This window comes from Ceratotherium simum, chromosome 1, assembly GCF_057802395.1.
Source record: "Ceratotherium simum simum isolate JZ-2026a chromosome 1, ASM5780239v1, whole genome shotgun sequence".
NCBI classification, from domain to species: domain Eukaryota; kingdom Metazoa; phylum Chordata; class Mammalia; order Perissodactyla; family Rhinocerotidae; genus Ceratotherium; species Ceratotherium simum.
Genome location: NC_141900.1, coordinates 36,999,909 through 37,014,169, shown reverse-complemented (window position 1 = coordinate 37,014,169; position 14,261 = coordinate 36,999,909). Strand labels below are relative to the sequence as shown.

At 33.8% G+C, this 14,261-nt stretch overlaps 1 protein-coding gene across 4 annotated transcripts in view; it reads left to right on the top strand.

Annotated features, from left to right (window-relative positions):
* The window catches only part of KRIT1 (KRIT1 ankyrin repeat containing), a 38,028-nt gene that overhangs the window by 12,333 nt on the left and 11,434 nt on the right, over positions 1 to 14,261 (top strand). For all 4 annotated transcript variants that reach the window (XM_087419683.1, XM_087419753.1, XM_014788162.2 and 1 more), the window contains 4 exons: positions 5,582 to 5,738; positions 6,420 to 6,527; positions 8,189 to 8,345; positions 9,145 to 9,296. In XM_087419683.1, the coding sequence (XP_087275809.1) occupies positions 5,582 to 5,738; positions 6,420 to 6,527; positions 8,189 to 8,345; positions 9,145 to 9,296 (574 nt within the window). The remainder of the gene's footprint in view (positions 1 to 5,581; positions 5,739 to 6,419; positions 6,528 to 8,188; positions 8,346 to 9,144; positions 9,297 to 14,261) is intronic.

The window sequence follows — 14,261 nt, the reverse complement described above, 5'->3', positions numbered from 1 at the left end:
AGCTTTCTGTTTAGATCTTTGATTACCGTACATGTGCCACTCTTCAGAATTGCAAGATCTGCCCCATGGGAAAAGAATCGTTAGTGATCTCAGGCATAACCAGGTCATACAGTAGGACAGCTAAGGACTAGCAAGTGCTATTGCACAGCACAAAGTCCTTATTCACCCTTGCAGTTTCTATTGTTTTTGTATTGGAGTTATGTTTGTTTATCCTTACTATAAAATTTACATGTGTTAACTACTTATGATTTGACCCTGCATCATGTTAGAAAAGTATCCTTTTAGTTCTTTGGCAAGCTGTGGTATCAGGAAACCTCCAAAAGCCTTTATTAAAATCAAAGCCTTCCTTTTTTTTTTTTTTTTTTAGATGAGTGGGTTTAGCTCACAGGATTGGGGTTAGCTCTTTCCACTAGTTGCCCAGTGTAGTTGTTGCTCTCCTACTCTTCTGATGTAATGATAACTCTTCCCCTTAGCTGGGCTGAGTTCTTCAATTTGTGTTCACAGTGGTAGTTAACTGTTTGCTATAGCCCATCCTCTAGAAAGGACATAATTAAAGTTATTTACCATTATTTCTTATGGGAAATTTGCTTTTGACTTATTATTTAAAATGAAGTTCTTTGGCTACTTGAAGAAGTGCCTACATTCTTTACTGCCTGTTAAATGTCCACAACTTCTTAGCTGCATGATGTTGAGCAAGGTATTCACTTCACCTCTCTGCAGCTCAGTTTTTTAAATCTATATGTAAAATGCATTCATTAGATCATTTCTAGAGTTCTTTCCAGCTCAAATTCTTTTGGTTTCACTGATTCCAAAATTTGTGATCGAGTAGCTAAATATAGTTGCTTTTTAATATACATCTTTTCTCCCTTAAAAATATGCTGTTTCCTTAAAATTATGCTCCTTTATTCAATAAATATGCTCTTATTTCATTTCCTTAAAAATATGCTCCCTTATTCTGTAAATGTGTTCTAATTGTTGTCCCATTACAGGGAATTTTTATATTCAGATTTGGAAAGAGTTAACCTAAATCTTCTTTAACTGCACTTATAGTTGTTTCTTCAGATTACTGGTAAATACTGGTATCAGCAACAGTACTAAAAGAAATCACATGCTTTACCTGGAACTAAACAAAAAGAGGCAGAGAATATAGTTCAAACCCCAAGAAAGTATACTGTGCAATTGGGAAAGAGAGAGGCAGTGAATTTTAGTTTAGTAATCCCAAATTAACATTTGGCTATATCGATGCCCTTTTTAGTGGTAGGGGGTTGTATTCTTCTGTAATAAAAGAATGCTAATATTTTTAATTACCTGTTACATAAAAACAGAAGTATGGTATAGTATTTAAAGTGCTTTGGAATGTACCTAGGTTTAAGTCCCAACTGTTAGTTCCTAAAAGTATGACCTTTGGCAAGTTACCTAATGTCTCTAAGGATCTGTTTCTTTATCTACAAGATGGGCTTAATAATAGTACCTTTCTTAAGATTAAAGGAGAAAATGCTTTGAGAGTACCTCACACATAATAAGCACTCAATAAATGTTGGCTGTTATTATTAAAATATTATAAAAATTTAAAGGTTTTGATGTCTGAATCTAAAATTCATTAATCTGTAGTATTTTTATTTGGAAAGTCTTATTACTACAATACAGCAAGGAAAAGAGTTGTATTCTTTGATAAAATTAATTTTCTGTCAGCTGGAAATAACGACCAAGTTTAGTACACCAGGAGTAGTATGGGTCACCTTGCGATACTTTTAATCAGATGGATCATTTGATTGATGTGAATGTGAATGAAGACTGATTTAACTATTTAGTAAGAACTTAAATTACCTTATCTTGGAAATATACTCTTATTTACTAGTTGGTTCAAAGATTGAGGAGGTGAATACTGGGCTGTCTCATCAAGAGACTGAGATTTGGAGCCTATCTTTATAAACTTAGATGTTTACCCCTTTTGGTCTGTTTTCTCATTTTTAAAATGAGAGTTTTATTAGATCAGTGGTGCTCAAACTTTGATGTCAGGACCCCTTTCACTCTTAGAAATCCCTAAGAGCTTTTGTTTATGTGAATTATATCTAATGTTATTTACCAGATTAGAAGTTAAAACTGAAAAATATTTTAAGTATTTACTAATTCATTTAAAAATAACAATAATAACATAAATAACACAATCTTATGGAATATACCATACTTTGCAAAATAAAAAATGAGAAGAGGGGGCTGGCCCGGTGGCATGGTGGTTCAGTTCATGTGCTCAGCTTTAGCGGCCCAGGGTTCACAGGTTCGGATCCCGGGAGTGGACCTATGCACCCGCTTGTCAGGCCATGCTGTGGCAGGCGTCCCACATATAGAGTAGAGGAAGGTGGGCACGGGTGTTAGCCCAGGGCCCATCGTCCTCAACAAAAAGAGGAGGATTGGCAACGGATATTAGCTCAGGGCTAATCTTCCTCACCAAAAAAAAAAAAAAAGAGAGAGAGAGAAGAGTAGCATTGTTTTACATTCTTGCAAATCTCTTTACTCTCTAGCTAAATAGAAGATAGTTGGATTCTTACATCTGCTTCTGCCTTTAATTCGTTGCAATATTACATGTCACGTAACTTCTAAAAAACTCTACTGTACACTTATAAGAAAATGAGAATGAAAAGGGCAAATAACTTCTTAGTATTATTATGAAGATATGTTTTACCTAGAGGACACCTGGAAGAGATTTCAGGGATCCTCATGGGTTCCCAGACCACTCTTTGAGAACCACTTAATTAAAGCACCCCTAGGATTGCTCCAAGCTTTTAAAATTCTCATATTGGTGATCAGGTACCTAGACGCTATTCTTTACTAGAATCACCATTTTCCAAAACTATTTAAGTTGGCTTTCTCCCCATATGGGTAACTTGTCAGCCACTCAAGTAAATGTCTCACTGACATCCCATACTCTCTCCCTCTCTCAAGTTGCTGTCTTTTGTCTCTGATAGTACTTCTAGGCTTCACATCATTGTTAGAGGGTGTTTTAGAACTACGATGATTTGGCTCCCTACAAATTATTCCATCTGATTTCATTTGGGCCTTCACTGTAGCTTAGCTCTGTGTCCTCTTTGTCTCCTTCATCCCATGAGCCATTTAGTCCTCCCCTATAAGCTATTCTACACCTTTCTACTCTTAAGCATTTAAACTCCCACTACTTCTTTCTCTACTCACATCAGATAGTTTTATCCCTTAGTTTCAAAGAACATTGAAGCCATGAGAAATGTCCTTCTTCTCTACCCTTAGTGATCAGTTTTTGTTCCCATCTCTCTCTTGTACCATAGGGTATGCAAGTAAAAATCCTTGTTCCCCATTAAATTTACTTTCTCCTTTTCTGCACTTTCTTTCCTCTTGCCTTCAAGCATACATGGTTCTCTCCCTCCTTGAAAAGAACCTTTATTTGAACCTGCTGCCTCTTCTGGCCACTATCCTGTTTCTTTCCTTTCTTTCGTAGCCAGACTTCAAAGGTGAGTGGGCCACACTCACTGTTTTCTCTTTTTCACTCTTCATAAACCTTCTTAACCTTTTCTGAGTTTTAATCTCTTTCCCTGCTCTGCAGCATTTATTACTGTTGATCACCCCTTCGTTCTAAGAACAAAGTGGAGTTGAAAGGGCGTAATGGAGCTATAATGAAGGTCAGTACAAATGCAGGATATTATTGTTACTTTATCATTATTATTGAAATACTGGCCTCCATTCTGTCACCCAAGCATCTGTTATAGTATGGAAACTGCTATCCTAAGATTCAGAAAACTGGATTCTAATTCTGGCTAGTAACCATGAGAACTGGTTCAAGCTTCGTTTTTCTCATCTGTGCAATAAAAATCCTTCTGCCTGCCTCATAAGTTGTGAAGCTTATAATCTGTGAAGATTATATTAGTTATTTAAGAAAGTACCTTGAAAACTTTAAAACATCACACAAAATGTATGTTTGTATTAATTATTTTTATTATTACTTGAATTGCTCCATTAGTATCTTTTCCTGTCCTGAAAGAGTGTTTTTCAAGATGCATTTCATTGTTCTAAGATGATCATCTTTCTCTAAATTTTCTCCTAGAAAAATTTCATCCATTCTCCCAGCCTTAACGATATTCTTTTAAGTTAGATGAATTTGCATATTCTCAGATAGATATCCCAAGCCTTTGCCTTCCTTCTCAGTACCAAGCCTGCATTTTCAACTGCCTACTAAACAGTTTAGTTACTCATTTTTGGTGCTGAAGGCAGTTTGAAGAATGCAAATACACTCTCCCTACCCTCAAGGAATTTCCAGGCTAATAGAGATGTATATAAACAAGGATGAAAATAGGTAAAATGAGATAAATCCCATAAAAGAAGCTAAAATGTAGTGGGAATATAGAGGAGGTAGATTTTAAACTTCAAAGAAAATTTTAAATTTCAAAGAAATAATAGAGCTTAACCTGAACAAAATGAGGAGGAGGAAAAGGACGTCTCAAGAATAGCAAAGAATGTGAACAAAATGTCACATGAATAAGAATGGGTAGGATACAAGTGGCAGGTTCAGGGCATAAAACCACAAGGTACGTGAAGGGGAAGGAGGGAAAGTTGAAGCCAAATCGGATCAGTTCTAAAGATGCGCTGTTTTCCCCTCAAATGCACCACATCTAAAAGCAAATTTCCTTTCACCTTCTTCCTTCCCGCCCATTTATTTCCAAACAATGAATTACTTTTCCACCTTGCTTCAGATTGCAGCCTTACATAAGGTTTTCACTGTAACCGTATGGTGGACTCACTTTGTCTGGCACATGCTTTGTACTCTTCTCGTCCTTGCTTTGCATACTCCTTTTCCTACTACCTAAAATATTTTACCTCCCTTCGACATCTCTTCAGTTTCTTCCCATTTAAAATCCAGTTCAAATTGTTCTTCTATCAAAACACTTTTCAGGACCATCTTAGACTGAAATCATATCTTCCTTTACTGACTTTTTTTTAAAGCATTAATATATACTATTTTGATTTGACAAATATATAGTGCCTTATTTTGTTGATTGTTATCCTAAACTGTTCCTTAAGTTTTACAACACTATGTAATTTATCCCATGTTTTCGTTTTACTCTCTGATTACATTGTACACCTGTATCAGAGCAGAGACTATGTATCTTACATATTTTTGTGTCTCCAACGTTGCCTGATACAGCAGCTATGTATAGAATTACATCTTTAGGCCTATTTTGTAAATCGTAGGCCCAAGTGAAAAGCATTATTAAATTTATGAGTTACTTTCTGATTCCAAACCTATTTTTGACTAAAAATTTTCACTCTGTAATTTATAATTTTTCTACTTTACTTTGTGTTCAGTGGTTCTCTATCATCTGCTCTATCTTGTATTTGAAGTTGTATTTTCTCCCAGTTGATCAGAAATAGGAACAGCTGAATTGAACCAGAATAATTCATAAGAAATCCTTAGGCACTGAAAACATTTACATTAGTGTCTTAATTCCTTGCCCTCTGCCCTAGAAAAATCTTAGATTTCTTTGAGATGTTGCCTAAAATTTGGATTTTAAAAAACATTTCAGATGACTTTTTTAGGTGTTTTACTTTTTTATAGGTATGGAAAAGTTGAGGCCACTCGCATATTGTTAGAGAAAGGGAAGTGCAATCCAAACCTTTTAAATGGGCAGCTTAGTTCTCCTCTTCATTTTGCTGCTGGAGGAGGACATGCTGAAATAGTACAGATTCTCCTAAACCATCCAGAAGTTGACAGAGTAAGTTATTTTCCAGGTTTTCTTTTTTTTTTTAATGTTCAAGCAGTGAATAACAAGTAATGACAGTAAAATGTTAAATTGCGTATTGAGAGAGCAGCTGAAAAAACAAATTTCACTTACTATATAGAATAAGTAATATTTGTGTATAAACTTTGCTTTTGTACATAATTTTTTTTATTGTGGTAAAATATACCTTACATAAAATTTACCATTTTAATCATTTTTAGGTATACAGTTCAGTGACATTAAGTACGTTCACATTGTTGTGCAGCCATCACCACCATCCATCCCAGAATGTACATAAAATTTAACCTCTTTTCATTTTATATTGTACTTGCTCAAAAATATCTTTAAAGAATGAAAAAGATTTTCTACCCATTTTCTAGAATTCGTATTAACAAGTATTTTGTAAAAGGAAAAATAATAGCTTTAACAAAATCTTTGTTGTATCTATGATCAGAACTTTAAAAAAAAACACATTGAATAGGCTTTGTGTCTTTCATCTTTGGCAGTTCATGTTTATTTTAAGCATAGCATGTACTAAGTATGATTAATGTTTACTTAATACTAGACAAGAGTCTGTTTTTTATGAGACTTTGACTGATTGAATATTTTCCCTTAGAATACCATATATTTGTAATGTCTATTTTTCTTTATCCTTTATTCCCCCGACATTTCTAGCACATAACAGACCAACAAGGAAGATCCCCTTTAAATATTTGTGAAGAAAACAAACAAAATAATTGGGAAGAAGCTGCAAAATTGTTGAAGGAAGCCATTAACAAACCAGTAAGAATTATCTTCATAAATAGTTAAAGCAAAGCATCGCATTTAAATTGATAAGTAATTTGAAGCTCTGTGGCAGGAATGGAAGGATGAATGGATGGATAGCTTCTTTACTGCTTTTATAAAACCTCATGTTTAGACTGTATAGGTATTAATTTGTTTTCATTCCTAACATTTGGACATTTATTTTTGTATGACAAAACTTGCATAAATAAATAAATCTTTCAATCACTTAAAATTTATCTAATTTCCAGTATAATCTCTATACTTGAAGTGCTAATTACAAATTATGATCTAGTCATTGAAGCATATCTTTCTACTTAGGCCTTCTAAGCAATATTTCATATTTGTAAATAATAACATTACACATCATTCATTAATTTAGTTTCAGCAAGTTACTTATCTGTTACACATTCATTTTCCTCAAGAAAGTGAATGGGTTAAAATAGGAGATTTCCTAGCTCTTTTATTCTTCCACTTCAGCCTGGCCTTTCCATCTAATTATGTCTGAAATAATTAGCAGTGACACTAAGACCGAGAAGAATTAATAATTGGAAAAAACTCACTTATGCCTAAAAGTTATAGGGATGACAACAAAACTATCATCAATTTAAAAACTGTTTGAAAACTTGCAAACCAGATAAAAGGATTTATACCAACAGATAAAGGATAAAGTTTGATACCAACAGATACAACCCATATGTCTGAGCCTTTGCAGACATTCCCATCAATTAGACAATAAGTATTTGTGGATTATTTCTGTGAATTGAACACAATAAAATGCTGAAAGTGATAAAGAATAAATATATGATCTCTGCCTGTAAGGAAAATTACACACACACTCATACACATTTTGTCAAAACACTCTTCCATGAGCACAAGACAAACACAAGGAAATAGATAAGCGGTACAGGCACCTTTATGTTATACTTCATTGCAGTTTATTTTCTAACTGTATAGTTAAAACACATGTTTATTCCTGGCAAACTTTTTATATCAGAATGTATGAGATAAGAGGAATTAGGTATTTTTATCCAAAATGAACTGTCCTGAAAGTTGTTTGGAGGCATCAGTTACTTCTATAATAATACAAATGTATTGAGAATGTCATTTTTCTCTGGGATTTTCCGACCTGGAGAAAAGAAACATTGTATAACTTTTACCTGCAGAGTCTTCTATCACAGACTCCTCTTAGGACAAATTATTGCTGGTGCACATTTCTGCAGTATAATTTGTGGTCCACTAAACTCATGAGGTACTTGACAACCAGATTTAAATTTACCAGATTTTCTAAATCTGGTACCTAACACCAGATTTAGTTAACCAAGTCTGTATCCCCCATATGATATTTACATTGTACATTAATGGCTTTAAAATTTCCTCTTAGAAGATTTTGAAGTTGAATATTTTTTTAAAGCCATTTGCCTTAGTTTCTCAAACTTATTTGACCATGGAATATCCAGAGGAAACTGGAAAATATAAATAATAGAAGTAAAATTTTTAAAAATATTGCCAACAGATTCTCACTTGAAACAGTTTTTCTGATATTTCTCATGTTAGAAATCTATAATAAAGCAGATGAAGTTGAAATTAAAGCATTTTGTTGGTTTGGGATGTATAATTTCTAACCAGGTTTCATAATTTATTATCATTCTTTGTCCTAGTATGAAAAAGTTCGAATATACAGAATGGATGGATCATACCGTTCTGTTGAACTGAAACATGGAAATAATACAACAGTGCAGCAGATAATGGAAGGAATGCGTCTCTCTCAAGAAACACAGCAATATTTCACTATTTGGATCTGTTCAGAAAACCTCAGTAAGAAAGTTCTTATTCTGTTGTGTAAACTTCATTATTTCTTTTTGAGAGTGGGTTGGTAAACTTAAGTGTAGCATCAGTTTATTATTGATTTTTAAATTTTGAAATGATACAATGTTCTATGTTATATAAATTATTAGTGTTCAAACTGCTGAAATAGATAAGCCTCTGGGCCTACCCCACCACCTGTCCCAATTCATTCAATGTTTTAAGTGGTAAAAAACAAAACATTCCTTCTCTAGCAATGGAATTTGATTGGAATGCTATTAAATGCAGTACTCATCCAACTTGCCTTTATTTTCAGTGCTCACCTCACCTCAAAGTAATACAAATGTTGTTTTTCTTTATATTAGTTTTCTATCAGATCTTTTTATTTAAAATCAACCTAATGTCACTATAGATTTGTCTCTCAGACAAAGAATTGCAAATACATAAGGGATTTAATTGAGGTTGTTGTGATTGGTTATCTAATGGTTTAGTTGTATTTTTTTAAACACCAAATTCTACTAATTGTATCATAGTTAAATAGGCTATCATAGAATTAAGGATCTTAAGTATATTTGATAAATTTTATTTATTTTAAGAATTATTTTCATAATTCTTATACTCTTAAAAACAAAAGCAATTAACCTGAAATTGGGCAGTAATATTAATTAAAGTCAATGTTGTTTTAAATTTAGACCTTCAATTTGTGTATACTCAGTACTTAAGTGCAGAGAGTTTAATACAGTGTTTCTATGTGTTGATATAATTGATTTATTTTTACTTTATCATTAATAAAAGGAAAGATGTTTTTCAGGCCTCCAACTCAAGCCTTATCATAAACCCTTGCAACATGTTCGTGACTGGCCAGAAATACTTGCTGAATTGACTAATTTGGATCCCCAAAGGGAAACACCACAGCTTTTCCTAAGAAGAGATGTGAGACTTCCTTTGGAAGTTGAAAAAAAGGTTTGCTTGGAAATCTTATTTATAGTCATCTAAATGTAAAGAATCTATTGAGTTCCTATTGTAGGCACTAGAGGCAGAAATTGTGCTCTTCCTTTCAGGGGCGTTTTACTTCTGTTTTTCTGTTGAATCCTCACAACCCTGTGGTGTATGTAAGTGGTAGAGTTTGAGTCAGTGTACTTACAGAGTCCCTAGTTGGTTTTTCCATTTCCACCTCCATTGTCTTAGAATACAAAAGAAATAGAGAATCTATCCTGAAGAGAATTAGCAACCAGATAAGAGATTATACAGAAAAAAAATTTTAGAATAGTTATAAAGGAAGTACAGTGTCAAAGATAAACTAAGGGCTAATCAGTTGTGTAAATTTCAAAGGAGCAAAGAGATACATTGGTGTGGGGGGAGAACAGAAAAAACATTCTGGGTAGAGAAGATTATATTTGTAAATGGACATAAAAAGTTATTCTCAGCTGTCAGTAAGTAGTTGTTCTCAACTCAAGCAGAGAACCATATAGATAGTAAAAAATGAGAATAGAATTTATGTTTGATAAAAAGATCTGTTCCAAACAAGTATGTTTGGATTTTAATTACTGTAAATGTTAGAGGAGAGGTGAGATAATGCCATCTGAAGGCTGAGTGGACAAAGAAGAAACCTAAGGGAGATATTACAAATAAAAGTAGGTATGATAGTCTAAACACAGTGGTCGCTGTGAAAATTAGGGGAAAAAAGTTCCAAAGTCTCATAACTTGGGTGAAGGAAAAATACATAATGCATTTCCTGATTCTTCAAGGAAATATTAAACAGACAAAGTTAAGCAAATTTCAGCACATGAAGATTTCAGTGACCATGTCCAAACTTGGTAAATGTTTTGTGTCTGACTATTCATATTGTCCCTCTAATATTATCAAACCAAAGATAGATTTGATCCTCTCAGTGAATTATGCTGGGACTTATATAAAATTTGCCAAAAACTAAGATCTTGGTTATTCATAAAAAAATCTATTAGAATCACATAAATAGAATGAAGGAAAAAAACCTCATGATAATCTCAATTGACACAGAAAAGGCATTTGGGAAAATCCAATACCCTTCCATGATAAAACTCTCAGAAAAATAGGAATAGATGGGAACTTCCTCAATATGATAAATGGCATTTATGAAAAACCCACAGCTAACAACATACCCAATGGTGAAAGACTGAGAGCTTTCATCCTAAGATCAAGAACAAGACAAGGATGCCTGCTTTCACCACTGCTATTTAATATAGTACTAAGTTCTAGCCAGAGCAATTAGATCAAAAAAAAAGAAAGAAAGAAAGAAAAGAAATAAAAGTCATCCAAATTGGAAAGGGAAAAGTAAAACTATCTCTAGTCACAAATGACATAATCCTATATATATAGGAAATCCCAGAGAATCCACAAGAAACCTGCTAGAGGTAATAAATGGATTTAGTAAAGTTGCAGGGTACAAGCTTAACATACAAAAATCAGTTGTTTCTATACACCAGCAACAAACAATCCCCAAAAGGAAATTAAGAAATACATTAAAATAGTATCTAAATGAATAAAATACCTAGGAATAAATTTAACAAAAGAGGTGCAAGACTTGTACATTGAAAACTGCAAAAACATTACTGAAAGAAAGTAAAGACTTAAGTAACTGGAAAGACATCCCATGTTCAAGGATAAGATTTAATATTGTTAAGATGTCAATACTAACAAAGTGATCTGCTAATTCAATGCAATTCCTGACAAAATTCCAGCAGCCTTTTTTGCAGAAATGGAAAAGGCAATCCTCAAATTCATATGGAATTGCAAAGGGCCTTGAATAGCCAAAACAATTTTGAAAAAGAAGAATAAAGTTGTGGGATTCACATTTCAAACTTACTACAATTTCAAAACTTACTACAAAGCTGCAGTAATCAAAACAATGTGGTACTGGCCTAAGGATAGACATATAGACCAATGGAATAGAATTGAGATTCCTGAAATAAACTCATATATCTATGGCCAACTGCTTTTTGACAAGGGTGCCAAGTCCATCCAGTGAAGAAAGAATACAATCATCCCTCAGTATCCATGGGGGATTTGTTCCAGGACACCCCATAGGTACCAAAATCTGAGGACGCTCAAGTCCGTATGTAGTCTCTTCAACAGATGGTGCTGGGATGACTGGAAATTCACATGCAAAAGTATGAAATTGGACACTGATCTCACACCATATACAAAAATTAACTCGGTGTATCAACGACCTAAATATAAGAGCTAAAACTGTAAAACTCTTAGAGGAAGACATGGGTAAATCTTCATGACTTTAGATTTGGCATGGATTTTTAGATATGACACCAAAAGCATGAGTAACAACAAAAAATAGATAAATTAAACATCAAAATTAAAAACATTTGTAAATCAAAGGACATTATCAAGAAAGTGAAAAGACAACCTATAGAATGGGAGAAAATATTTGCAAATCATATATCTGATAAGAGTTTACTACCCAAAATATATAAAGAACTCCTACAACTCAACAACAAAAAGACAACCCAGTTAAATTGGGCAAAGAACTTGAATAGCATTTCTCCAGTGAAGATATACAAATGGCCAGCAAGCACATAAAAAGATGCTCAACATCAGTAGTCATTAAGGAAATGCAAATCAAAACTCAATGAGAAACTACTTCACACCTACTAGGATGGCTATAATAATAAAAATTTATAAAGGAAAATGATGAGTTTGGTGAGGATGTAGAGAAATAGGAACCATTGTACGTTGACAGGTAGGAACGTAAAGTGGTGCAACCACTGTGGAAAACAGTTTAGTGGTTCTTCAAAAAACTAAACATAAAATGAGCATATGATGTAGCAGTTCCACTCCTTGGTATATACCTGAAGAATTGAAAACAACAACTCAAACAGATGCTTGTACACCAATGTTCATAGCAGCATTATTCATAATAGCCAAAAAGGTGGAAACAAAGTGTCTATCAGCAGACAAATGGATAAACAAAATGTAGTATATATGTACAATGGAATATTATTCAGCCATAAAAAGGAGTTAAGTTCTGATACATGCCATAACATGGATGAACCTTGAAAACATACTAAATGAAATAAGCCAGACACAAAAAGACAGATATTGTATGATTCTACTTATATTAAATATCTAGAACAGGCAAGTTCATCAAGACAGAAAGTAGATTAGTGGTTACCACAGGTGTGGGGGTTAGAGAATGAGGAGTTAACTGATTAATGGTTATAGAATTTCTGTTTGGGTGATGAAAAAGTTGTGGAAATAGTGGTGATGGTTGCACAACATTGTGAATGTAATTAATGCCACTGAATTGTACACTTAAAAATGGTTAAAATGGCAAGTTTTTTGTTAAACATATTTTATCACAGTTTTTGTGTGTGTGTGTGTGTGTGTGTGAGGAAGATTAGCCCTGAGCTAACATCCGTTGCCAATCCTTCTCTTTTTGCTAAGGAAGATGGGTCCTGGGCTAACATCCGTGCCCATCTTCCTCTACTTTATATGGGACGCTGCCACAGCATGGCTTGACAAGCTGTGTGTCGGTCCGCCCCCGGGACCCGAAACTGCGAACCCCAGGCTGCCAAAGCCGAGGGTGCACTTAACTGCTATGCCACCAGGCCAACCCCTTTTATCACAGTTTTTAAAAATATATTAGATCTGTGAAATCTGCAGATAATCTAAGTATACTCAGTCTGTCTTGCTTCTCTACCTAAGTAATATTTTAAAAATTGGCTGGTAGAGAATAAGAGCAGTAATGATAATACTTGGATGAGAAATTGCATAATTATAAGTATTACAAAGTGGGCTTTAGTGAAAAAGAAGCAAGGCTTAGTAAATACTTATGGTAAATCAGAATATCATGATCATCTGATAAAGTAGTTGTGTTCTTTCACTCGTTATGTGATTAGGAAATTCCTATTTGTACCATCTGAAAAATAGAAAAATTGCATTTATTGATTAGCATCATTCTTTTAGGATAAAAATAGCCTGATTTCATTAAAAAAGAACAATTGTTAACTAATACTCACTGAACATACTATTAGAAATTATAACTATTCTCTACTCAAATTCTTCAAATTCACTGTCAGTTTTTTTATTTTTTTTTTTTTTTTTTTTTTTTTTTAAAGATTTTATTTATTTTATTTTTCCCCCCAAAGCCCCAGTGGATAGTTGTATGCCGTAGCTGCACATCCTTCTAGTTGCTGTATGCGGGACTCGGCCTCAGGATGAACGGAGAAGTGGTGCCTCGATGCGCACCCGGGATCCGAACCCGGGCCACCAGCATCGCAGCGCGCGCACTTAACCACCAAGCCACAGGGCCGGCCCATCACTGTCAGTTTTTTTAGAAAAATATGTGTTCTTTCATTCTTTTTCCCAACATTTTATTTTGAAAAATTAAAAACCCATAGGAAATTTGAAAAAGTAATAAAATTCACACCATACACCATTCATTAAATTCACTAATTATTAACATTTTGCTACATTTGTTTCATCTTCTCTCTCTTTTCTTTGTGAACCATTTAAAAGTGAGTTGCAGGCATCATGGCACTTCATCCCTATGTATTCGACACGCATCGCCTGTGAACAAGGACATACCTACATACTACAATACCATTTCCAATCTAATAAAGTTGATATTTCCGTAATAACATCAAATATCAGATCTATATTCAGATTTTCCTCAATTGTTGCAAAGTCTTTTATAGCTCCCATCTGTAGGATGCTTTGCCTTTGACTATTTCTTTAGTCTCTTTTAATCTAGAACAATCCCCTCATCTTTTTCTCCCCCATGAAATTCTGTTTCAGTTTTTTAGATCATATGGAGTATTATCAGATTATTTTAGTTAGTATGACAAAAACAATTTTTACCACAATTTGGATCATTGTGAATTATATTTGAAATATTTTAAGTATTCATTCAGAAACTTGATAATTGGGATTATT